Source organism: Apteryx mantelli, chromosome 21 (assembly GCF_036417845.1).
Source record: "Apteryx mantelli isolate bAptMan1 chromosome 21, bAptMan1.hap1, whole genome shotgun sequence".
In the NCBI taxonomy this organism is placed as follows: Eukaryota; Metazoa; Chordata; class Aves; order Apterygiformes; family Apterygidae; genus Apteryx; species Apteryx mantelli.
In genome coordinates this window covers 13,097,698-13,125,605 of record NC_089998.1, presented here as the reverse complement: position 1 = coordinate 13,125,605, position 27,908 = coordinate 13,097,698, and the positions used below count along the sequence as shown (strand labels likewise).

The window sequence follows — 27,908 nt, the reverse complement described above, 5'->3', positions numbered from 1 at the left end:
CAGATTCCCCCAAGCTCCTTCGCTGCAGTTCTTCTTGTGGAGATCTTCCTCCTTGTTTGACTGCAGCTCCTCAGGAGCAGAAGCTGCTCCATTCACAGGCAGGCAAACGGCAGAGGCTGGTGAAAAGCATTCCTGAGCCGGCTGCAAGGAGACTGCTCTGGCTCCTGTGACATTGCTACTGAACTCTGACCCTGGTCCCAAGGGCAGAGGGGACCTATGTCTTGGAATAAGGAAGGGATAAAAGCATTACTCAACCTTGACTGAGCTACAGCTGTTACTCACATTACCACTTGGCATGGGTGACACCAATCATGGGAAAATGCTGTTACCTCTCTTTGCAATGCCAGCACACTTCCAGGTTAGCCAATGGTCCCACTGAAATCAGAGCAACTCAGCTATTCTAGAGTTGAGGGGGTCTTTGCAGTAGGTCATTCTGAGACTGTCTTCCCTTTCCCAAACCTCCACCAAAATTTTGATTTTCTGAACAACAGGAAGCTAGTTTTTTGTTTTGTTTTGTTTTTTTCTTTTGCCATGAGCTAGTGCCGAGTTGCAAGCTGTCCCTAACTTCTGGCCCTTGACTCAGCATTCTTGTGAGGCTTTCCCTACCTCCTCTCAATTACTGCAACATCTTTCCTTCCAGCCTCAGCAAATGCCATTTTGTCCTGCTCTCATTCACTAGAACGTTACTGCAACGATCATTTTCTAGCCACGTTAATGGCCACCTCACCCCTCTCTGTGCCTCCTGTCCTTAGCTTTCTTCTCAGTCTGAAATCCAACATTAGCTGCTTGTCTTCACTTTCAAGGTTTTTGCTGGCCTGTCCCATTCACACCTATCATTTCTCATTCAGAGTTGATGGGCCAACTCTCATTTCTGGTCCATCCATACCATACTGTGACATTCAACTGCATGTTATCCTTAAATAAGTATTTCTACATTCTCCCCCAATCTCAGAATGGGTTAGGATCTCTGCAGCCTGCTCATGGGTTTGATCTCCTAATGCTCTCCCTTCTGTTTCCATTCTTATACTAAATTAAGTTCTGTTGGGCAAGGATTTATTTTTTTGTCCTATGTTTCTACTGCACTTACCATATTACTATTACAATACTAGTAACAGTGTTATTCAAGGAAATAATATCCACCCCATCATATTTTACACCCAGGAGACATTGCAGGCTGGTTTAAGTTGCTGGATCACTGGCTGCTCACAGGCCTCCTACAAGCAAAGTGAAAAGGAAGCCAAAATGAATCAGAAATATGCCCAGCTAGCATCAGAGATTCCTCCAGTCTTATGCTGAAGGAAGATCAGTAACAAGTGATGGCCACATTGCTGGACAAGTTCTTCTAAAAAGAAAAAAAAATACAAGTTAAAGGTGACCAACACAATTAATAGTCACACCCCACATTTAAGACATATTGTTTGAACAGTCCAAAGCTCCTCTTCCCTCAGCTGAAAGAGTCTCCCTGTGACCTTGATGCCACAGCTTCTACATCAAGGAGAGGTAAGGCAAGAGGGAGATAATAGGAATACCCCAACAGTCACCAGCCTACTACCAGTCTTTTGAGATTTGGAACTATGTTTCCACTTCCAATCCCTGGACTGCTGTGATGAAGTGACAATTTGAGCTTTCATTGAAAAGAAAATCTTTCTAGCTTTTTTGGTTGCAGGCAAACAAATGAAGGATTCTTTAGTACTTAAAAAAAAAAAAGCTTAAGTTGCTTTCTCCTTTAATTTATTATTAATTTGTATTATTAATTTTTAAATCAAATCACTTCTTCCTTTACCTCGCTATTTTTCACTGTTTAGTGCTAACAACACTAAACCTTTCAGACAGCCTTTCATATATAATTCTCATGACCAGAACTGAACTAAGTGCATTGTGTTTTAGAGGAAACAAAAAGACCAGTTAAAGATTTGCAGCCACTCTAGATAAAAGAGGGATATTTTAATTAGAGTGGCCTTTCTACAGATCGTGTCCAAACCACATCAAATACAAACAAGTAGTGACTGCAGGAAACTGAAGTTGGAGACTTAAAAATAAGAATAAATCATGGAATTCTCATGCTTAACTTTGTCCTCTGACCCCCAAGGTCTCCTTTCCTGATACACTCTCCTAACGTTAACTGAACATTGGTCAATCTTCCAAAAGAGGTCCTGCTCTCACTTCTGCATGCCCATACTGCCTGAAAGGGATGAGTTCTCTCTCCGCATCGCTGCCCCATTCGTATGTGCGTACTTTCATGATTCCCCCAGTTACAACGGGCCAGATCAGCACTACTCAAAAGGGCTTGGCTCAGAAGCGTATTTGCCTCACCCTGCTAGGGTTTTGGCTGAATGACATCTCTCCCATTCCTGTGGGACGTCCTAGGCCTCCCAGCAGCCTCCTGGGAAGCAGCTGCAGGGCACCGTCATTGGCATCTGCCAGAAAGATACTCTGCTCAGCCAAGCTGAAACAAGAACAGTGCTTCCTGTGTGGGGGATCTGTGCAAAATAACCAGAGACCAGTGTTAAAATTAGGACACCTTAGTAAGTTACGCAGCGATAGCAATTAACTAAGTAGCTGTGGATGTGTAAATCATCCATATATGCCATTCATATTAGAAAAGAAGTATTTCGGTTTGTAGCCTCTTGTGTCAGTAATTGAGGAAGAGGTATAGTCAGATAGTGCTTTCACACTGAAGAGGCAAAGGGTAAAAATGGGGAGGATGTCAAGCAAAAGTAAAGCAGAATCAAATGGCTTGGTGTAATAACTGCATGTTTCATAAGCTGGATCAACACCCATCCTTCTTATCTGTGCTGCGCAGGAAAAAAAGGTGCTAGCCTAGCTGATGATCATAGACTTGCTTCGACACAATAGAACAGGCGTTGCTCACTCTTCCAAGGGTGAGATAAACTGTCAAGTGAATTGGAGATTAACTATCCAGATGTAAATGAATTCATTGCTATGCAACTGATAGGGCTCAGGCCTGGTTTAGTGCAGGATGGAGTCAGGTTTGGAGAGCTCTCTCAATGGCCAAAGAATTTATAACCTGTATTCATGGCACTCTCTGTAAAAGGCTGCCTAACAATGCAGGAGCTTGCAAGCATTGTTCCTTTTGAAGGGCTCACCACTCCACCCCCACTCCTCTGCCCCCAATTTACTGCCCTCCTCCTTGGATAGCCCAATAGACCTCCTCAGCACCCTTCCCACACCACTCAGGCCTGGTGATCACACAGGAAGAAAGCCTGGGGGAGGGGGGGGGTGACCTCCACAGCAGAATTTGCTATTCATGTTCTGTTCCCCCTCACAAATCCTTAACTTCTTGTCTCTTTTTAATCTTTTTTCTCTTGAGAAAGAAAAGATCAAAGGCCTTGGGGCTGATGCTTTCTGAACTAGGCACTTCTTGCCATGGGAAAACAGCGACAGTGAAGGGCTACACAAAGATGCTTGTGATTGGGGGTGGGGGAAGAGATGACGGGACAGGACAAGACTTTCTTCCATGGAAAGGCTTTCTAAAAGCTTTTACCAACCAATCCAATAAGAAAGATGCAGCTACCCAACATCCATCCCACAACTGCCAAGCCAGCCTGGAATACTACAATGGCAGCAGTGAGAATAAATTTTGCTAAAGAGGTCCTATATGAACAGTATTAACATCTCCCAACATTGAGAAGGAAAATCCAGAGTCCAGGTGCACACTTGACTGCATGTCCAACTGCCATCAACATTAGTTCCCTTCTGTGGCAAATGGACCATGGGACTACTTGTCTGTTGGCCACTTGCTTTTCCTAGGTTCCTTGGAATACATTTTCAAGAGAAAAAGGAATAGATGCACCCATATAATTGCTCCACGCCCATCTCCTTGTTCCTCCTTACACACTCAGCTGGTATCACTGCAGAGAAAAGACAACCAAAACAAGTGAGAGTGCACGCAGAGCAGTCTAGCATGCCTTGACCTCACCAAATGCAAACAGCACAGAGTTTTATCATCAGAAATAGGTGTCTGCACTATGATCTGGAGCTGGCAGCTTTGCGCAGGGTTAAACACAATGGATACCATCAGAAGCTTTACTTAAAATATTTCCTAGATCTAAGAAGACAAGGTCTTTCAGACATATATTATTATGCTCTGTATTTCCAAACAATCCACTGCTGATATGGAGGAGAGTTAAAAGTTCCTATACTCTCACTGAAGAAAAGGGAGGGATGCAAAATATTTCCATCTCCCAAACTGCCCATGATGAAAGCCTCTTCCAAGAGTAAGGATATTGAAGTCCCTAGCGTTCTTTCCAGAGCAATGTGGATTTTTCCTCACTCAGTAATTCTAGTTTGCTGTTGTCTGTCTGATGGCCTCAGCTAGGCAAGGTATAAGAGTGGCAGAGCAGAAGCAGCACACAAATTGTAGATTTGCACCAAAACAATGATATCAAATATTTCAGGGAAAAGGAATGCTCTTGGCCCAAGGGTTTGTGCGAGTTTCCAGCTGGAGATGGAACTTCAAAATAGATACTCAAATCTCTAACAAGGGAATGAGCCTCCTGATAAATCTTTAATCACTGTCCCTTGGACAAGCAACATACAAATAATTCCCCTTTCACAGGTCTTCTGCTCCTGGGAAGTGGCTGTTCTGGTTTGGAAAAATGTTACACAGGCCTGAGAGACTTATCTGGATTAAGGTTTTTACTTTAAACTTGAAATCAAGGCCAGCCTTGTTGGCACAGAAGGGGGAATTTGCAAAGTCTATTCAAGAATCTGAGTCCAGGTTCAGTCCCATCATCTCCTTTTCTAATTGAAATACCTCATTTCATTTCCTGTTCATCAAATGGGAGGGTTAAGCCTTCCCAGGACTTTCCAGAGGGAGGCTGGGTCACCAATGCCTAGTTCTTCTGTGACACTTCTGCTCTGCTCCCTGCTTTGCATTTTGCTCATGCATGCGCTCTCATGGTACTTTATTATATCTCATATCTACGTAGCACTGTCCTCCACCAGAAGTTGTTGGTCCCTTCATATTTTGCAGCAACTAAAACATCCTTCTGATCTCACTGATAAATCACCTTTCCTGAGTCTTCAGGCTTATCACCATCAAGCAGCTCAGGGACAACTGTCTCCCATCCTTCCAATGCTTGAACGCCTAGGACAGGAGGGCATCTGAGGCTTGCTTCATGCATTCAACATAAAATATTTTAGGACCAGTCTCAAATCCTTTTATTTGGAAAAAGTTTCAGTTTCTTGTCCAGTGTACACTCAAAACCAAGGGCCTGCACTCACATTGGGACTACGTCTTTATGTACTAAAGGCCTCATGTTCCAACCATACGTCCTTCTGCAGCACCTTCTGATTCAACTCCGTAACATTAGAATAAAATCTACTAAATGTGTTTTAGTATAAATCCTGTGAGAGCCTCACTAATAGACACCACAAAAACTGCAGCACCCACTGTGCTGTAACAAATTAGAGGCCTTACAGGAACACTGAAAATTCACACAAGTTTTTTACTTTAGAAGCTAGTTTCCTGACACAGACTTTAAGAATGTGTTTCCTCTGTAGGCTCAACAAATGCCTGAAACACACTGGTGAGCCAAAGAGAACAGCTGCCTCTTTTCAGATTTGAACTACTTTCACCACCACCCCCCAAAACAAGCACAGGAGCATTCTCATTATTAGAGAGGATAAGTGTTTGTGCTGAAAGAAAAATTTAAATTGCTGCACAAACAGATGCCAAATTAGCACAAGTGACCCACAACCAGAAATGCAAAAATTCTCCAGTGGAGGTTTAAAAGGCAGTTGAACGTCTCAGCAAATTAGCTTCCAGACTGCCATGATGACAAGCCTCCTCTCAAGCTAATGCCATGATCACTGTAAAGCGGCTATCCTTCCAAAGTTTTTCTGATGAATTTTGCTCTATCTCTGGGGAACAAAATGCAAAATGTCACCATCATAAAACAGCCAAACGTGTTTATTCAGTTAAATCATACAGAACCTTTCAGGCTTTCTTCAGATGACAAGTTTCTCCCCAGTCCTCATAGTTTTGCCAGTGTATTTCAAACCAGATCTTTGGCACTTCTTTCTGTTGAGTCCTCAGTTTCTTTTGAGCCAGGATAACAATCCTGCTAAACCCAGGTGTGGTTTTGTAAAATGGATTATTGCCCAAGAGAGGTAAACGAGAGATACAGGCTGCAGTTTGGCAATACTGTCAAGGCTTTTCTGACTGGATCAAAAGCAGCAAAGGCACATGACACACAGCACTGATACATTACAAAAATAAGGGAGGCAATTCAAACTCCTTCAAAAACAAACAAAAAATTAATGAACTAACTTGGCCCAGCTGACTTTATGCTGGAAGGGGACTGCCCTTTTGCACTACCCTAGCTTCAGGCCACACTAGTTACCATCTGTCCTCTGCACTATGTGACTACAGGCCAGGTGGACTGCATCGCAGTCACGCACCCAGCCCTGACCCAGACCAAACGCGTGACACCACATGATCTGCAGCAGGACTGGTGTTAATGCATCACTCCTCTTTAATGATGATCCAAAGAAGATTTTCACTCAAGTCTTGTATGAAGAAAACGTAATTTTTATACAGGCCCATACATTACTGTAAGGATTTATACAAGTGCCAAGTCCTGCAGTTTGTCCTCTTCTGGTCAGCGGGGACTTGCTTTTTTTCACAGAATGTCCACATATGTTCAGAAAGAAACCCTGCAGACCATAAGTGCTTTTGATGTAGTATTACGGACCTAAAGTATTTGATTAGCAATTGTCATGGGAGACAAGTACTAAAAGCACACTGTAAGCACACTAAGAAACACCTTGTCTACAAGATATTGAAAGCCTGCAGTAACATGTACCACATAAAAATATAGGCTGCACAAAGAGAGAAAACCTCTTGTTTGCATTGATTATCACTAAGGTTTCTTGGAAAACATTACTGTATGTCACCATAAGCTGAAAAGGCTACAGTGTTACCATTATTAAAATACTCCCTATAAGGAGAAAAGCAGGGCCAATGCTCCGAGGAGACATACATACAGGCTTGTTCCCTTTCTAAAAATGAATCCTGATGAATATGCGACCTTTTTATGACTCCTTCCCTACTAACAAACTGGCTTAGCAGAAAGAATGTGAATATACATTTTGAGCATACACTGGTAGAAACTGAATTGTGAAGACGTAAACTTCAGACTCTGCACCAGAAACCTAAATTTATCAGTTGTTCCCATCCAAACAGGGAACAGAAATCAATCAATCAATAAACTAAACATTTCAAACTCCCCAAATTCTCCAATGAACTTCTTGAACGAACTCATAGGCAAAGATTTGTTGACAGAGGCTGAGTTCTTCTAAGCAGCCTAAAGGAGACAGACACACAAATCCCATTAAATTTGGTGGGAGTTGGGTTCCTCACTTCAGCAGCCACCAGCAAAAGTTCATGTCTGGAGTTCCTCAGCAAGCAATCTTAAAAACAACATCATAAACAAGTGTAAGAAAGTTGCAAGAGGTCTTCAGACTACTTCTCTGCAGAAATGAAACACACATCAATACAAGGTTGGCATGTTCCTTGTTCCTGGTATAAAGCCCTAAAGGACATGCAGCAGGTCCAGGCAAAATGGGCGATCCCGCGTGGGGTTGGCCATGGTGCCATATGCTCTCTTCTGAAACAAGAGCTCTTTGCTCAGGGCTAACCACTGCTGTTTCAGGCAGCGAGGAGGCGGCAGTGCCTACCTGCCACCCATCACAATGCAATCTGCAATGCACATCTGTAATCTGCCAGCTTGGCGGGACTCGCCCAACCACACTGAACAGAGATTTCAGTGAGGGCACCTCACGTGGGTGGAGGGATGCCTCTTACTTTGCCCACGTGCAGGAACCGAGAGCTCTAGAAATGAGTGCTGAGCATGACGCAGAGCGGCAGCACGGGCTCACGACAGTGCCAGCGCTTCAGGGGCCTGCAAAGCTGAGAGAGCACCAGCTCCAAACCTCAAGACAACCTTTGTGGGCTTTAACCAGACACACAGGCAGGAGGCTCGATGCACCAGGGGAGAAAAGTCGATTCTCATTTCAGTGCTGGAGAAGGAGCACCTGATGCCCTGAGTCCCTGGCTGCCAGCATGCTGAAAAGTGCGGTAAGCACCTTTTCCTGGGGCTTTTCCTCCTCATTCTTGTCTTGTCTCTAACTTTTCATTACCTGTTGAGTGATGCTTTTATAGCAGCATCTATCACTGCAAGCAGCTGACAGCACCACAGGAAGACGAAAAGCCCCCAAAAGGCTTAACTTTCTTCCCAACTTTGTCATTTTGCTTTTGAATTTCAATTATTTTCATAACAGCAGGCTGTGAAATCATAAAGATCATGGCAGCAGGCAGCAAGCAAGAGAGAGAGCTGTTATTACAAGCATATGCTTTTCTCTAATGGCAACTTGGAAAAGTACTGAATCTCATTTCTTGTCCAAATGCGCTCTGCTCCACTGTCTTCTAGTAAGTGGTGAGTTTTCCCATGAAAATCCAAGAGTCTGTGAAAGAGCCTGACACAATCTTATTCCCTCTTTCACGTTCAAAAAACACTAATTTTTCCCTCTTTCTAACTGCCACAACTGGTAAGGATTTTTGGAAACGGAACTTCCTCAACAGCGGATCAAGTGATAAGAGACTCGTTCCAGCCGGAGCCAGCGCACCGAGAACAGGAAAATCTGCCGCGCAGCCATCCCCTGAACCACCTTGCCAGGTCGGCACGTTGGGAGCGCAGCCGGGAGCGCAGCGCAGGTGCACCCAGGCCCCGAGCCCATGGGTGCAGGTGAGCGCAGCCTGCAGCCCTCGCGGCGCCTTTTCTCAGTGAGGATGGGTTTCCTGGAAGAGCGGCGTGGTAAGCTGAGCCCTGGATGGCGCCTCGCTGCAGGACTCCCTCTCCTTGGCTGTAATTCTTCCATCTCGACAGCAAGTTCAGAAAATAACGTAATGAAAGCAGCTTTTTTTTTTCTCTCTCTCCTTTTTTTTTCTCTTTTTCCATTGCTCATTTTATTTTACTGAGCTACTGCATACGGAGCAGAATCTTTATTTTGGCTCACGTCCTCTTGCAATATCATTACCCTCGCGCAAAGGAAAAGCCCTCTGGAGATTTCCAATCCAAACAGGCCCTTGTTTTATCTACAACTATTTGAGTACATGACCTCAGATAACCCCATGGCCAACTGTGTGCCAAATTCAAACTGCAGCCATGGGAACTTTAAATACAGGGAAGATTTTCCAGCTCCCCTCCAAAGGGAAGACGTTTGGCTTGTCGCTCTCGCTTCGTGCCTGAATGAGCACAAGCGAGCTGGGCTCTGCCCTGCAGGACTATGGCCCCCGGCATCACCGGGATGCCGTCTGATTTCACCTCCGTAGCAGGAAGCTGTTCATTTTGCACAAGGGCACGACTGACCTCTGCTACGTACAAACACTTACTGGCCCTTTTGCTTCTCAGGGTACTGCTCCAGCTTCAGATTACTGAAAAGACAAACAGCTGCACTTGGGCCAACAGACTAATATGCAAGGCTGTGTTTGGATTATTCTGGACAGGGTAGGTTCTTCATCTTCATTAGCCTGCTGTTCACAGCCACATCCGTAGTTTCTCACCGGGTCAGAGCCTCCTGCTTTCTACCACTGCTTATAAATCTAAATAAAGCAATTAATCTGGTATTTTGAAGAAAACTGGGGAAGTTTTGGCAGCTGGCATTCCCCGGACAATTGGTGCATTTGGGTACCTAACTCTTTACAAGCCCTTGGAAAATACTGGCTCAAAGAAATAAAGCAAAGTGTTCAGGAACCAGAGCAAGTGATAAGCAACATTCACAAAAGTGATCACTTGATCCTTCTTCCCAGATAAATACTTCATCGTGTTATGACAACTCCATTAATACTCAGGAGGGAAATGAACCCTAGAGCTGAACACAAGTGCAGAGGAAAAAAATCCCATACTCTAGAAATGGCACGGGAATTTGGTCTTGACAGTCTCCCTATCAGTTTCCGACACTGTCACGGCAGAACGCAGCCATACATTATTTCCAGACAGGAACCGACCTCAGCAAAACTATGACAGGCCACAGCCTGGTGACCCATCAAGAGCTGCTCTGTTTCTCTTCACTGGGATTTCCGTGTCTTATGTAATGGGGCATTTGCCCATGAGGAGCTGGGCTGAAGCCATGAGCTCATTTCACAAGCCGGTCTCCCAGCTGTGCGCCTGCCACGGCTGCTCTGCACACTGTTAACGGCCGAGGGCACGTCAGACTTCTTGGGACTCGATGCAGAAACACATTAGTTTCCAGTTTAAAATATGCATTTAAGTGGAGGTAGCTTTGACACAAGGACAGGAGGAAGTACTTCCACTCAGAGCATTACTTTTGCACCTTGACCAGCCTCATTGCCTGAGAAAGGCAGTGAAGCAGATGGCCACAGCCTCCAGCCTGGCTCACCGGAAAGTGCAGTAGTGGTTGAGGCTTGCGGTGGACCCCCGGGGCTGGCAACGACCCCCGGGGCTGGCAACCAGCCCTGGGGCAGGCAACGGGACAACTTCCAGAGCAAGATCAGATCCAGAGTCCAGATTCTGGGCTGGCTGGTCACAGAACTCCAGTTTTAAGCTGTATGTAACCATATACTAATACGCATTATCTAGAGACCTTTGCATTTCAAGACTGTTTCTATTTTGCTCTTTACAACCCCTGAAAAAATGAGTGCAGTTAAGTCTCATCATTAGAAATTTGCATAAGGTCACTCCAAGGCTTCATGTATTTCCTCTGGTTCAGATCTCAGTGCTCTTGGTGTTCTCCCTCTTCATTTATAACTTCATTGCTGTAGGGCATTTCAAGTAAATCATCCACTACCAGTTTCCTCTCTCCAGCAACATGCATCAAGTTGTTCATTCAGGCTAAATGAAGTTTCAACTACTCTGTACAACAGTAGCTCAGTTAAAGGCACAGAATGACTTTAAGAGATGCTATTTTTCCCCCAAAAAGATTGAAATTATTTCAATACAGAAGAGAACCGTGAGTCCTTTAGAAGGAGAAAGATTCTGTAAATATTTAGTTGCACAAGTGCAAGCAAAGAACCAATTCTTATGTATTCTCTGGGAAAGCATTTGCTAACCTCTGAGAAGAGGCCTTTTCACTATGAATAGAATGAGAAATGCAATCAGAAACTAAAAACCATATTCAGCCACGATGCAAAAATGTGGTAAGGCATACACCAGCTACAAGCTGATCAAAACAGTACAGTTTCTGTTCCCATGGGAATAAGTGGAGGTACATTTTACCTGATCGTGTACTTCATTTACAAATCCGAAGATCGACTTCAAATTTGAGCCAAAACAGATTTTGAACTGTCAGTAATGTCTGAAATTAATGGATAATAACAGGGCTGGGCTGAGACAGGCTGAGAGCACAATTTCACAGGCTTCATCTCCCAAGGCCAAAACTCAAGCCAAGCCTGGACATCCAATGAGGAAAAGTAGGTGAACACCCGCCCTAGTGATCCTCCTAACTCGCAAACTGTCAGATCATCAATCAAATTCTCTTAACACTGGGATTTAACAGGCAAGGGCTGTAGGCATGCCAGCCTGAGCTCTTTCAGCTGTAGGCTTGTGAGGGTTTTGGAGCAGCATAAGTCTGTGCTGACACAGCAGGAGCAGAGTCTTCCACCCTCCCATTCTGTACTATGCCCTTATCGTACCCCGTGCACATCTGGCCAGCTGTGCAGTGAACCACACTGGGAACTGATCTGGGTTAAAATTAACCATCTGGTTTTGACAGGTCCATTTCAACTGGGATCAGTTCTCTGATCCAGCCACCCCACAGCTAACCAAGAGCTTGCACTGGGACAAGGTGGGCAGAGAGTCACCGGGGTAGGAAAGAGGTGAGAGAGAGGGATGGCTTTATGTGGCTGCAGTGTCAGCCTATACTGACTTAAAGCTCTTAGGAAATCCCAGTCATAAGAGCCTGAGCCCCATTTCCAACAGACCTTCAATGATGCTCAAGTATTTTTCTATCTTCTCTGAAAATGATACGTAGGACCCCAACTCATTTAGGCATTATTCACATTATTGCTTTTATCTCATAAATACCACTATATCATCTCTGTACACTGGGGAAGAATGAATCTTATTGTACCTCTGATATGGATTCCAGATTAATTCACTACTTGAATTTTTCAACGTCTTTTAATTTTTTCTGTTGCTTTCAAATTAAGATATTTTCATGTCAAAATATAATAAAACCTCAAACTAGTGGCGTACTTTCCACCTACCCTAATCTTTTTCCTCTGGAAGTTTGGTCTGTTTATTCCATGTCCTCTACTGACACAGCTATCTCTCTTCTGCTAAGCAACCAGCTATATACGCATGGATGAGTCTTTGTAACCGAAAAATAACTAGCCCGATGCAGCTTAGGTAGGAGAATCTGACTGTGTGCATTCCTCCTGCAACTGGCCCCAGGAAAAGGACACCCTGCCACTTTTAAACCTGGGAGGTCTTTGAGAGTTTGGCAGAAATCCCCTGGGAGGCCCGTCATTAGCCATTTAAAACTGACTATAGTATAGGTCTGAATTGCAGAGTTTGACAAAGCCCCTGCAGAGATATCTGTCAGGAAAGGCTCCTGATACTGGCAGGGGCTGTTAACAGTAACAATGATGACAATATATTGGGGATTTTCAGGAGTGGGGACTTCAAAGAGACCCTAAAGAGGTATTTTTCATTAAGAAATAAGAAAAGAATGGAGTCTTGTTTTTGGCACTAGAGCTGAATATGAACGATACCGTGGCAAGTCACAGATCAGCAATGGCATAAATTGACACTGATTTAAATATGCATGTACTGCTTTTCATTATTGTTCCCTTTACATAGGTTTTGCATTACCTGGCCAAGACAGTAGCCCTTGGTCCATCCCTCAAACTTATTATCGTGGGTTCCTTGAGTGCATATAAACATTAATACATAGCTGGCAAGCCCCTTATGATGGCTACTAAGTACCGTTACTGTGATTTTACAGATGGACAGTCTACCGCCATACCTGCATGTTAGCTCAGGGCTTCAGCCCAAACTCCTTGGTCGTCCACACAGACTCCCCACTGGATCACTAGCTCAAATTTGCAGTGAACTAGCAGCTCACTGGGCAGGAATGACAGAGAAACCCACGGCGGGCAGATGGGAAGAGTCAGGAGGGGGTGTTTGTACACAGAGACTTTCCCACTCCTGATCTCACACTGAAATTCCAATTCTGTGGTTATATCAGGGAGAAAAAGGAGATGATCAAGAATGAAGAAACTATATGACGGATTCCAGGCTGTAGGGAGAGACACTCCTGCTGCAGGAAGCCTGTCTCCTAACCATAAGAATTTACTACATCCTGCATGGACTAACGTCTCAGGGCAACCAGATGAATCTGTGAAAAAAAAAGTCCACTAATACAACTGCAAACAAGAAAACTGGATCTTAAGCCATGCTCTGCCCATATCAGCCCTCTCCCAGCTGAAATACCTGAAAGACTCTGCAATCACGACAAGAGCCAAACTTTGCAGCCTCCTTTTGGGTGACCGATTTTCTTTGTCAGGCAGGGGCTAGCTCAGCCCCAGCTGGATTTAGGAGCGCTATTTTGCTCAGGAGCCCAGCCCCACCGTAACCACCTGTGCTTTGTGTCCCTTTGAACTGAACTGCAGGGCCAGCTTTTCCCCCCTCAAGAGCTAAACCCCAAAGGTATCATATCAGGTTAGCACAGAGCAAGAGCCCTCAGGGTTTGCAGAGCAGATTGACTTTCACACTTCACCGGCCACACAGAAGAAACCCAATCTAAACAGCGTAACTTTGCATAACCGATTATTTTCACTGGGGTAATCTGAGCCCTCCAGTAAATGCCACTAAATGCCGCTGATCCAGGGAAGGCCCTGCTCAGGGAAGAAACAACCCAACTGCAGAAGGCAGCCACAGTAAAGCCCAAAGTCAGGGCAAGGAAGGGCTGGTTCCACCTGAGGGCTGAGTTTACTCCTGGAAATGAAGGCTGAATCCTTCAACACAGGCCAGGCTTGGCTCAGAAGGAAGCATGAATAATTTTTTAGTGCCCAGATCATTTAAATATTCAGAAATTGGAGTGGGCAAAAATAAGCCAAGGGAAGCACACTAACCAGAGCCCTGAGTCAGGCTGGTGTGCAAGAAACTGTTTGGCTTTACTCAATGTCTTCTTAACCTCCTTTTCCACTGTCCCACACACATTTGGAGAGACTTCAGCTTTCAGGCTGACTCCCCAGTGACCTATTATCCTTCCACATCGATCACTCCAGCTTGTCACCAAACAGCCATTCACGTGACCTTGTTTGTAGGGAACTGAGTTCCTTGTCTGACTTCTCTGTCACCAACTTCCTTCTCTCCAACTACCAGCTAATTTCCTCCTGCATGACCCAGCTCGGTGAGCTCACCTTCTTTAAAGTCCATGAATTTAGAGAGTCGAATTAGAAACCTAACAGCTGCAGGGTTAGTGTCCACTCACAGTTTTCCAGACAGCTATATCCACTGCTATGCTTCAGGCTACAGGCAGGGGCTTTATACCAGGAACTGGCCACCAGAGATGAAGTGGTCCATGCCACTGTTATACCAGAGCTGCAACTTGCTCCTTCAGCCCCTTGGGCCTCCAAAGCACTGATCCAGGTGCACACAGGCTCTCTGTCCTCTTTCAGCCAGATCGGTCTCAACATCTGACTTGCCACATGGCCCCCCAAACACTAGGGCAAGTCTGAGGGAGGGATGAGGGTACAGGGGCCATGGGGGTGCTGGGTCATCCTCCTGGAAGCAAGACAGACTTAGGCTGGACTCACCTGATTGTAACCACAGTCATTATAAGGGGCCTCAGGAAAATAAAACTGTCTGGTTGTGCTAATCTTAAACATAAGACCTCCTCCTCCTTCATGAAAATACCTTAGTAGGAGCAACTCACACAGGAACCACAAAGAAAAAAAGATGGAGAGAGGGAAAGGGAAGAAATGGAGAAAATATTAAGGGTGAGAGAAAATGAGGCTTTCATCTGCACCTTCCCCAACACATCCTTGATCAAAAGGACGGTCAACTCGGACTGTGTAAATTGAATTAAGACAGTTCTTCAAAGAAAACATCGTGATACCCAAGAAGTGTGCCCGGAACGTTACATTTTCCACTTTTGCCAAAACTCTTATGCACTCATTCTCCCTCTGAGATATCACTCCCTTTTTCGGGAAATTGGAGGGTACCGAGCTGCCCTCTACAAGTAAAGTTTGTGCCTCTCAGGAGACTTTGTTCCAGATCACCACAGTCTCAGATAAGTCAGTGATAAAAAGCTTGGTGGTACCAAGGGATTCCTGTTGCCTTTCTGGAGTAGAGAAAGAAAGAAATTTATTCTGAGCCTCTTATAAATGACTGACTCAAAGACAACATCTGTGTGTAGCTGAATAAAATCCTATCTTGGGTTACTGCACATAATCTAGCTGTATTTCATCAAGATAACTGGAAAATATAACCTTCTTCATGACTAACATGATGTATGAGTTGAGAAACTTTTTTAAACCCTCCTGTTTCTCTTTTGAGTTTTCATCAGGATACTGCTTTACCTGTTTGTGTTTCTGAAACACTGTAAATCCTTGGATGAAAGGGTTTATATGATCATAAAGTGGTCTCTTATTACATCAAGCAAGTCACTTGGATGGTGTACAATTTTGGGGGATGAGGCGTTGAAAAGCCCAGACCTTATATATGTTGCTTACTATCTTCATCATTAGCTGCTTCTAGCTGAAAATGCCTTTGCAGCAGTAGACAAAACAGGAAATCATATACCATATCCCACAATGGTACAGAGAACTATGGTTTTCTTTGGCATGGGGTATCATGTCACACAAATAATATTATCAATAACAGATATCATTAATTTTACGCCCATAAGAAGCTGCACAGTTTAGTGTCTGAAGATCTTCAGATAAATGTTGTCAAGCGATTACAAATCTGTCAAATCCTATGATGAAGCTGAGTATGTATAATCTCAGTATATAATGCTGACTGAAATGACAATTTCAAAAATGCCTAGAGATCATGTACCCTCCTGAAGCAACACAGGTCTACTGCCAAAACAGCTGCTGGGCAAACACTGTAAATTTTAGAGTTGGATGGCTGCAAAATTGTTCATTCTCCATGAAGGATATAACAGGATTTTAAATGTGTTTGCAACAACTGGACAACATTTTTGTGCAAGATTCTCAGCAGGAAGTGAGAAAACATTGGTGTGATATTACCTGTGCTACAAGACGGTCTTCATCAAACTGTTTACTAGAAAGTTTCCTATCCACCATTCTTTTATCATCTTGATGTACAAAGTGAAAATAAGGCCCTGGAGACATTTGGGTGTGTTCAGATCAATTCAGTTCACCTGAACTACTGATGAAGCTGGTCCCTTCATTGTGAAAACAAGAACGTTGACATTATTTAACTTTTAATGCACAAGATATCTCAAATAATGAGACCAGCTAATGGTATTGCTGGTCTATGCGTAGGATTATCATCATGAGAACCCACCAATATAAATATACAGCCATTCAAACCCTGACAAAGTTGGACATCCCATCCTTAACATGACATACAAACAACGAGCATTATAAGGGCACTAATGTCAAAAAGGAGGAGAAACTCTACAGTGTATAAAACATGGGAATTTTGACTTCTTGACACAGTCAATACACTGAACTCTGACCTCAGGAGGCACAGGGGACTGGAAGCCAACAGAACTTAAATTGGCTACAAATCTCTTGTTTTCTCATGACATTTGAGAGAAAACATGGGGACGGTTTCTTTAGGACACATGGGAGTTATAGCTGTGTCACTGTCTTCTCCAGAGAGTTCTTCATTTTCCTTACAGTCACTCAATCACTGTCACCTATTGACCTTTCATTACTTTCTCCCAGTGCACCAGCATCACTGCTGACCAATGTACTTCCCCAATCTGTCCAAACCCAAGAGAGGAAGAAAAAGCCTGGTACAGAACTGTATAAAAGGACGTTTACTCTGCACTACATTGTGTCTTCTTTTCTATGCTAGTCTATATACAAGTGCTGTTTTCACTGCCAATCGTTGTTTGCTTGTTCTGTTTCCACTGGCTAAAACCAGCATTTTTCCAGCTAGTGTTGCCCTCCAGGAAAAAAACACACATTCATACCTTTCTTGCATTTAGCACAGGAGAACAAAGCTGGTTCCCAGGAACAGGGATGATTTCCTCAAAAGAAAACATTTACTGTCAGCTGAGGTTTGACTTCTAATGGCTAATTTGGCATCACCATTTTCAGTACTGTAATACATAACACCATGAATAATTAACAGCTTTTTTCCCTCTGAAGTTTAATATTCTCCTGCAGCTTTGCAAGTGAAAAAAGAGTAAGGAGATAAATACACAAACCAAAACCTTGGGTACAGTCTCTCACAGACTTCCACAAAAAGAAGCTAAAGACAAAGATCTGTAAAAGAAATTTCACTGGAAATCAAGCTTTTGCAGACACTGAGAAAGAAAATCTGCAACATGAGACTGTCTTCCTTGAAGAAACACAGCTGATCTGCTGCATTCCCATATCTGACTTCCACTGGTCTGTGTAAAACATAAACTTCACGCTAACCCTATGAAAACAGTCAACATGCAAGAGAGACAACAGTCTGCTCCTAGCTGGTGAAAGGGGAAAAAAAATCTCAGGCTGTCATTCTTCCCTTGCTGTGACCTTCATGCTCCACTGAATTTCTGAAGATACTGAAATCTTGGCAGGAAAATGTACAGTCTGTGGGAACCAGGCAGTACTGTCCAGGCTCACTGGCGAGAATTAGGCCCAGTCAAGTCCTTATTTTGGGGGGCTCTGTGTTCCACACGTATGATAACACAATGCTAAGAAAATTAAAGGCTGGGAATTTTACAGGACCCTGCTTATGTATCATGCTTTTGCCCTGCTTGTGAATCATGCTGCAGAACCGGTATGGGCAATACGCTTTCTGTGTTCCCGTCCTTGCACACAGAAGGGCCCAGGCTGCTCAGGATCGTCTTCTATAAAGCAACGTATTTACGGTACATTCGCCATGATCCCATTCTAACATTAGCAGCAGATAAAACACATTCTTTTACCCACTTAAGACACATAAATACTTACAGTTAAGCCTAGGAAGGCACCTGGCAATCTCTAAAAATTAGGTGCAGCCTGGGAGTCAGGAGTCACGGGTGGTATTCCCGCTGGGAGCTCCTTGCCGGAGCCTGGATGAGGCATGTTACTTCTACGCGCCCACATTTCCCTGCCCGTATCCGTGGCCGCTCACTGTGAGCTCTCACTAAGGTTTATAAAGCCTTAGCGATGAGAAAATAATCTCAGCTCAAGCCTCTAAAGGAGCAGAAATTGCTACGACATATTTTCACATACCCTGATGACATTTAACGACTGTCCTGTAGATCTACTCCAAATCAAAAGAACGACAACTCTTTGAATGAAAAGCTGCTATTTCAGGGTTAGGTATATTCACAACTGAATGCTCACATTGAGAGGGTTCCAGGGACAAGTACCTTTTGAGGTCAATTCACTCCTTCAACAATGTCTCTAAAGACAGAATAATACCAGCTGTGCTTCCTGGCCAGAATCTGAGCAGTACAAGTTGCAGATTACATCTAAATTGCCAGGCCCAGGATAAACAAAAAGATTAAGAGGGCCTTACCCTTTGTGTTGAACAATCACACTCTGAAGCAAGAAATCACAGCCTACATAGTGGGCAGGCACAGGGCTGAGTTTTCATTTTAGGCTAAGGGCTGGTGAGGAATAAGCAGCTAACACACATCTGGGGAAACCACAGATGCTGTTAATCATAGGTTTTCCTGACCTGTAGGCGCTGACAAATTGCATCCTATGGATGAACCTTTTATTAAACCACAAAGGGTTTTAAAACAATATTCTCTTTCTCAACATTCCCAAATCTGCAAAAGCCAGTGCACATGACCCTTCTTAACTCTTCATTTAGATGGTGACACGGCCTTTCCAAAAAGATTTCAGGGCTGAGAAGTAAACAGATCTCCAATATTACAGAAGCAGAAGGCAACTCAAAGCTGAAATGTGGGCTCTGAGAACTGATATTTTCTAAATTCTGTGATGATCTCCTCAGACCCATTTCAGTTTGAGATACTTTTTATCCTAAGCAACTGTCTCTTAGTGAAGAAGTATTTTATGAAATATTTAGCCTTTCAATTCTGCTGCATATTGGGAAGGACAACTTTTACATTTGAAAAAATAAAAAGACTGTTGACCAAGCCAAGAAAGGTGACCACAAAACAAAATTGCCCCGGTCCCACTTCCATGACATGATAGAGCACGGAGATAGCTATTTGGCTCACAAGTTAGTGAGAAAGATGATGTCTGGGAGTTCTCATCATCATCTGGACCGACAGAGCAGCCCACATAAAAGGAACAAAAAAGCCTGCTGATCAGATTGGTGTGACAGAGGCTCATGAGAGACATGCACATTTTCAACCTAAATGACAGCTTGAGGGATCTATATTACTAATTATCAACTAATATTGCCAGAGTTCCCAGGCTGGCTTCAAAGGTTCTCACAAAGTGCCCCAAGCACACGTTTTTTCATCTAATCATAAGGCCTTTTTCTTTGTCCCTGCTAAATGGATTGCTCCATACTAGGTTCGCTCTGTGTAAATCAGTTTGCACATGACGAGCTTTGCAGCAATGAAATTCGTTACCTTAACCACACAAAACCAGAAACATTTGCTGCAACTGTTATAACACTTTTGCACCTAATTTCAAAAAAATGGTGGTTTCCTCTCTCCTCCCCCCCGCCTACTCCTAATCCCATGCTAACACCTTTCTAAAAGGCTGGGGTGAGTCGCTTTGAAACATAAAGAGCAGGGAAGGGGGGGAAAAAAAGATATCAGATCTCCAGACAATGAAATAAAGCGGCTATCTCTCACATCCTGCAGAGCTCAGGCTGAGGTCATAAGTTAAACAGGACATCAGAATAGGTGATGTAATTTGCTTATTTAGGATCAGAGCTTTCAGTGAAGCGAAAGAGACAACCTATTTGAATTTCCTGATAATCCGATAATAAATGCAGGACAGCTCAGTTGCAGAAACTGCAGCTGGGGCCAAAGAGATTTTTTCCTGCACATTTATTTTTGCAGAGGATATAATTACAATCTTCCTTTCTTGCAGGAATGCTTGAAACCTCACCTAGGATAAAACTCCCATTGCACTAGGTTTTGTTCAAACACAGTCCGTGCCCCGGACAGTTTAAAAGCTATAAAGGGTCAAGTCAAACAGGGGATGGGAAAGGAAAGAGGCCAAAGAGGAGAGGATGTGGCCATGGCCACACAGTAGGACCCAGGTCTCCTGAGCTCTGCTGACCACGTTCAGGCTGGGCAGGAGAGGAGCTGACTTCTCCCATGTTCGGTGGAAAGGCAAAGCTGGAGGCTCTCAACATTCAGCTAACTAGCAGTTTACTGTTTCAAGCAGAACAGAACTCAGCTTTTCTGAAGATGGACAGGCCCTCCTGGCTCCAAATCTGTCTGTAGAGTCTCAAACCAGCAAGAATTTTACAGCAGAGTTATAAACTTTTAACGACTAGGTTCTTATATAACAAGAATAATTTATTGGCTGTCTTCCACAACACAGAACATACTGTTTTCCCTTCGAACTGTCGTGACAAACACTTGTGATATAAGGATTTAAAGCTAACAACTTGCACCGTTTATCTTCTTGGTTTATCACCATTCAAAACGTAATTTCACCCTGACAATATTGCACAAAGCGGCATTACTCACAACCGAGGGCTTCCATTCCCCTTCCTGAATTATCTCCCTCGACACAATTGGTTTTTCACTGACAAGAACCCAACTAGGCCAGATATCATACCTTAGCCAAAGGAAGTGAAAGTCCTCAATACCTCAGGCTCACTGAGAAAGAGAGCAAGAAATGAAGACGCATTAGCCACACTATGGTCAGTAAATAGATGGTTGTCTACATTTGATTCTCTCACGTTTAGATAGAACTTCAAAGTTCAATGTTCAAAGAAGGTACAGAAACGAGAGATGGAAAGGCCAAGTCAGTCATCCAGGCAATATTTCCCAATAAAAGTTAATTTTCAAGAGTTTCTTTACTGGGCTAGAATCGAGTTCCTGTTCCTTTGCTGCCCTGCTACAAATCCATAGCTCAGCTGCCACAGCCGTCACATGTGCCCTGTGCATAGATCTTGGCGATCGGAGTGCGGGCGGGAGCTGCATCACCATAGGGTTGGGAGACAATCTTATCATTGATTTTACAGAGCTGTGAGAACTGCCAAACATTAAAATCTATTTAGAATGACCTACTTGTCACATGTCTGTATCTGTAACTGTAGCAGTCCAGTAAAGACACCTTCTTTAGCAGGATTTTTTTTTTTAATCCAAGTTCTGTGTTAGAACTTCCTTCAAGCTAGCAGGATCAGACAGCCTGTCTTCCCCTCAAGCTAATTTGGCAGTTGACCCTATAGGTGCTTACTATAGCCCCTGACGATTTCACACAAATCTTACAGACTAGTACAAGGAACCAATGCGCTGAATTTATCGTATACGAAACATCTCCAACACACTTTTCACATCCGCCCATTTCTGAAGGCGCTATTTGGGGATATCTGAGAAGAGAAAAAGCTGTATACAAGACATTCAAATGTGTGCAGAGCTGACAGACAAAAGACATTTGCATTTCAAATAGATAGAGGAAACGGTTTTATTTCAAAGATTTTAAGGCTAGGAAGCGCATAGCTTCCTGGGGGCTCTTTGCATGTCCCTGAAAGACAGAATTTGTTTTATTTCCATTCAGGCCCCCTAAACCATTGTTCACTAAAGGCAATACCAGGTCTAGCTAAAGGTGCTATGCACAGGTGACTTCTTCATGATGATCAGAGAGTCCTTAAGATGCAGCACTTGAGAAACACATGCAATGGTCATATTTGGAAGGCCATAACTGACAGCAGCTTCCAGTGCCAGAGCATTTGACCAAAACAATCAAGCAGTCGCCCAGCACATGTGAAAGCAGAAGTGAGGACAAGCAGCACGCAGGTGATGTTCTCTTTGCATTCGCTGTGAGAACTCAGACTGAGGTAGCCAGTATTCACCATTGTTTTAACAGAAAAAAGGTTCAACATTTTGGCACGTTTACAAAACAAGCCCATTCTTTGCATCTGCGAAAGAGAGGCCGTCCATCCCTGCTGAGGAGCTGACAAAGGAAACATATTTTATAGCAATCTTGGGTCCAACATTGAATTGGGACCTATTTTTACCATGTGCTCTGTGTTACACGCATTAATTGTTACAGCAACAATATTTGCTGACATAGTCACCCAAATCATTTACAGAATAGGAGCCCAGGAGACAAAACAAGCCCTTGCTCTATGAGACAGAGTGACTCAGGCAGGATGCCACATTGCTTCCTGTGACACACAGAAAATACTTATCTATAATGGATGATCACGGCTGATAACGAGTCTCCAGTGCTCTGGCAGCAGAACGGAGCCGTCCTTCACCAACGGGGCTGCAGTTCAGCCTGTTTGGCTGAGCCCCATGAAGGCAAGGAAGGCCAAGCTTTCAGATTAGTACTGCCTGGGCCCCCCATTCTGCTGAGCACCTGCATGCTTCTGGAAGCTCAGCCATGAAATCAGAATTCCCAAGCCACAGGGACAGACTAAATCCTTGGTTGCCCATTAGCAACAGACATTTCTGCAAGGAGCTGGCAGACCTCAAACCAGTTGCAAAGACCAGAAGAGGCAGCACAAAGGGAAAGATCTAGTCTTCCATCCTGATTAAGCTCAGTCAGCTTCACTAGGTTTGCAGAGAATTAGGATGTTTTGGAAAGAACTTGTAAATGAAGTGCTGAGGTCTCTGTGTTGGCTGCAGGGGTCCCAGAGCACCCTTTTAAAAGGAGAAATTTGCCATTTTTTTTATGTGGGCAGTCAATACTCTTTATAGTTATGTACTATGATCCTTTTCAATCTACTGAGCGCAAGTCCCCTCCTCACACACAAATTTCCCGAGAACTGCAGGTGCAGAGCACTCCTGTGCAACTAGCTTGGTGCCCGCTAGGAATATACAGCTGCAGAAAGCTTGGGACTCTCCTTGAGAGCAACAGTATTATATCAATGAAACTTGTGATGCAATCTGTAGTGGACAGCTGAACAAAATCAGCTCCAAAATGCCAAAGCCTTAAATGTAGGTAAATACATGATTCAGAACCCAGAACAGTTTGACAAATAATAACATCTTCCCATGTGTAGCAGTGTAACATGCAGCTGTTCTACCACCACAATTTACAGGGAAGACATTTTTCCTGGAAGTAAGAGAACACTTAGTATATATTTCTAGCCAGATTGATTATCCCTATTTATATTGTAAATTAAGACAGCACATACTAAAAAGCTGTACAGTTAAGCAGTTTCAGACTCCAGATCATGAGCAAGGGGTCAGTTTTGTGTTCCATGCTGCACTGTCTTCTGCATTTATTATGGATATCAGACAGTTCTCTTCAGGGTGTTTTTTTTTGTATGTGCTTATTCTCACAGCCTCTCAAACAACCATGGGGAAGAACACTACCACTTGATGGAAGCTCAGAGAATCAGAGAATCCATCAGGTTTGCTATAAGATTTTTTTTTTAAATGGCAAAGAAGCCACTGTGTCACTACATAACAATGTAACCACAAGACTGAATGCGCTATCTTGTATCTGAGGATACACATTTATCCTGAAGGTCAACAGATCAACCCATATTATGCCTATTCCATCTGCATGGTGTTATGTCATTCTTATCCTTTAGACAACCTGAACAACTGGACAACTCTCATTTTCTGTACAAGTTACAGACACGGTTCCATCAACTTCTAACATCAGATACAAACAGAGTCCTAGAAAAACATACCTGTTGTGTTTGCTCAGTAGTCATTTCTACAACATTTGTGCAGTTCCACCAAGCTAGAAGACCCTGTTAGCTGTCTACCAAACGGCACTGAGCCAGACTTTACTGAAGTGCTCAGCTGGCATGTTTACTCATAAGAGAAAGCTCTTTTTCTAGCTAGATTTGCAGTTTCTTCTTTTTCTTTCTTTAAACACTGATAAGATGAGAAATGTTGAAGTTGGAAGTTGGTTTATATTACTGCTTTTGAAGGGATAAGTTTCAGCGTGTTACTGTTAACACATACAACAGTGAAACTGGAAGAGATGGAGCAGATTTGAGCTAACACAATCAAGATTTCTTCTTAAAAACAATCCACAGATATCCAATGCCAAACACAATCTGGAATCATCAGCTAGCATGGACATGAATTAACCAAATAGCTCCTTAAAAAAAATAAGACCCTGAAAAAAATCCCCCTACTAAAATAATTAAGTGTTATCAGAATCACAAAGCCATAATTAAATTTGGTTTATAATTAAAACACCACGTGTCTTAGAGAATGCAGGAACAAAAAGAATATAACCACGATAGTCAATGCCAAAAAACATGCCAAGTACCAAAAATCCGAAAACCAACACAGTTTCTAGCAAGTTGCACATGCAATGCCTGTTCTGTTTGACTTAGTCATCAGCACTCATGAACAATATTAGCACACTCAAAAACCTCTCACAGTTTTGCAAGACATTGCCAAAGTCCAAGCAGAAGTCTTGGCAACCAAGAACAAGCCACTGAATGATAAACCCCAAAAGCTGAAATGGTCTCTGTTGTGCAAGGAACAGTTAGTGAACACTGGCTTTAATTCAGAAAAGGCTAGTCCTACCTGGCAGCGACTGAAGATATCCGCCAAGGTTACTTGAACATTGAAGTGCTTCAGAACCTGCAGGGCCTGTTCTTTTGCCTTTTCTGAGCAGTTCACGGAGAAACACCTTCCTTCTCCTACCTGGGACTGCAGCTTCAAAAGACAAATCATAAACCAAAAACATAACAAATGAGGTACTCCATGCATAATGATCTGTTGTTGTTTTTTTTTCCTAATACACTTGGTTTTAATAATAAGTAACATTTGGAGTTAATATGTGTTTACAGTCTAAATTTTGATCTAACAAGCACAATAGATAATTTAGCACTTCGCCACTGTTGCAAATAGCTTTGAGACTATTGAAGCAGTATAGTGTTCAATATATCATACGTGATAGCCTAAGTTCCCTTTAACTTATTATTCAATGGTGTGGCGCTGACGGTGATAGCAAGAGGAAACTGAATTAAATCACAGCTTTCACATGAAACCTGGCCAGATCACACACTGTTTGCAAAAGCACAGTCAAGGAGATGGTGTCTAATGACAGTTTTACACTTCACCCCTTCTAGTTTATACACTTTTTTACCTGGAGTTCATAGATGGCCAATGAATTTGAAGTGGTTGATGCAGACACTCCCTCAATGTTTGTTCCACATTTAGCGCAAAAGTCTGTATCTGGGAACAAGCACTGGGAAGTGTCTAGACACATCTTTATGAATGTGATAAAAACTGACAGTGAGCTGGGATCAGCTAAATGCAAGTAAAAGAGCCTGGCAGAGCCATTCTGTCCGCATGTAAGGCATACAAAGGCAAGGGAACAAAGAGAACCAGACATTTCCCAGGACAATACTGCACACTGGGAAGCAATTATTTTCCTTTTGCAATTTCTACACAGTGCTTTGGAGTTAGAGCTTTGCCAAGTAAGATTATGCTGGACTCTGAAATACCTACAGCATCAGCTGTAGATGCTAGCAACCACAGTCTGGATAAGGAACCTGTATCATGGCCTGGCTCCACTTGCCTCAGTATCTCACTGTGGGGGTAGTTTTCTTGAATGTTCAGCTATAAACTAGGAAATTACCAATGTAAGTTCTGCAAATCCTCTATTTGAATAGTTGGGATCTTTTATATCTATAGTCTGAAAGGAAGTTCTGCATTCTGGCTCATGCACATAATCCTGAATAATTTCACTCCTCCAGATGAATTTTTGGGCAATAACAGAGGACAGAGAACTTGCAGCAGGCATCATGACACTGCAGCCATTGACTTGACAGGTTCAGGATATTCCACCAACACTCTGCTTTGCAGTATGTTTCATGAAGGGCTCTGAATGTCTGATGCTGAGGGTAAGGTTGGGTTTTGCTTTGTTTTTTGTGTGTCTGTAGAGCAACTCAAGCTTCCACCTGGATCCATGCTTAGTGGCTTCAATTGTCTCTCTTCTGAGCCCGAAGAAAAGTCTTTAAGTATCAAAAACAGCAGAGTGTTATGTCAGTATGGAGCCAGTGAGCGAACAAGAATCTTTGTAATAAAATGCATGGGAAGTGAGTTGAACTTCACTTGCCAGTAAGGCTATACAGAAGCACTTTGGCTTGATTTTTTTGACATGGAGGTCAATTGCTCTTCCCTATGATAAAGCATCAAGCATAAAAGAAACTTCAACTCACCCTTTGGCCGTTCAGAACAAGAGCAAACCTCACAAGACCCTTTTGGTAGTTTTCAGTGCAGAAAACAGACAAAAAAGCCAAGCCAGCTGTTCTTTCACATCTGGCTTTTCCTCTTCTCTACGCTGCACATCCCAGACCATGCAATGACACAATGCCAGAGAAATGCCAGAAGCTCTAAGCACTTACAGTCTGATATGGGAGTCCAGAGGTTAAAATGACCCTTCCTTCCTGTCGGGCAATCTGGAAGAAAACCAGTAAAAACTGTTAATTAACATGGGCTGAAGTTACCAGTGAATTCAAGCTTTCCTTCCAGTCAAAACACAGAGAACATGAACTGGTGACATGGAGTCCTTCTCTACAGTGTTGACATAAACTAGGTCAAGAGTATCTGGGTCTAGTTCAACAATACATTTTTGACAGCAATAGTGGCTTAAGGTATTGCTCTCTCACTACACATGTGCTGGAACAACTGCTTGTGCATCCGCACTGCAGACGGACCAAGAAACTGATCCACCTTGAAAAAATCCTATCAAAAAGCCTTTTTTAGTTTTAGGTTTTGGGATTTTTTTCCCCCCTTAAGCCAGGCTATTTCTATTTCCCTAATCTGGCTCACAAAGAAGCAAGCAGTCCTGCTCGCTCAGCAATACACAGGGGAGAAAGGAAAATACCTTAAGCAGGTAATTCCAGCAAAAAATGTGCCATTAAATGTGTCTGTCAGCTTCACAGACATTAAGAAAGTGATGTTCACTCCACCCCTTAAAGATAAGGCAGTATTATTTTCCTGCAAACCAGAAACAGGCATATAGAAATTACACTCCTTTTCCAGTCTACAAAGAAAGTCTCCATCAGAGTTTATCATCTCCTGACTTGCAATCCTGTGCTTTTACCAGAGATCATCTCCTTCAAGGGGAAGGTCTGCAAAGAATTATCAGGGGACTCATTACCCATGCTTCTGACCTTCACAACAGAGTAAGAGACATTTTTGAACGGTTTGGTGCCAAAAGAAGATACTAAACCTGGAACTGCAATTCTTCACAAAGACGAAAGTGTGACTGAACTTCATATGATTAAATGACATCTCTGCTTCCCACTCCTTCACCCCTCCCTCTAGGATGAAAACAATTTCAGGACCACAGTGAGAGAAGGATTCCCACATGAGCCAACGCTTCTGCTCTGCTAGTGCTGATAAGCGATTGGCACTTTGAGGTAGGCATGAGGTTATTTTTCTTCTCTGGTTTGGATTCTGTTGGAAGCCCTTGCATTTTTCACTATTTCCAGATGCATGTCACGGCTGTCTCTCTTCTGGTTCAGAGTTTCAGAAGCTTTCTCTGGATCACTGTTTAACCCTGGCAGGATACATCTGGCGATCGGAGTCTTGCTGCACTTCCCAGACAGCTTTGACAACACCAAGCATAGCCAGGGAACACCAAGCATTAGAAAACAAACTGAGTTTTCTTAAACTCTCTCCTGCATATCTATTCTCTTAAGACC

At 43.3% G+C, this 27,908-nt stretch overlaps 1 protein-coding gene across 9 annotated transcripts in view; it reads right to left on the bottom strand.

Annotated features, from left to right (window-relative positions):
- Nucleotides 1–27,908, bottom strand: part of EXD3 (exonuclease 3'-5' domain containing 3) — a 335,146-nt gene that overhangs the window by 148,339 nt on the left and 158,899 nt on the right. For all 9 annotated transcript variants that reach the window (XM_067309038.1, XM_067309037.1, XM_067309036.1 and 6 more), the window contains 2 exons: nucleotides 26,604–26,657; nucleotides 24,775–24,906 (listed from right to left, as the gene is read on the bottom strand). In XM_067309038.1, coding sequence (XP_067165139.1) covers nucleotides 24,775–24,906; nucleotides 26,604–26,657 — 186 coding nt within the window. The remainder of the gene's footprint in view (nucleotides 1–24,774; nucleotides 24,907–26,603; nucleotides 26,658–27,908) is intronic.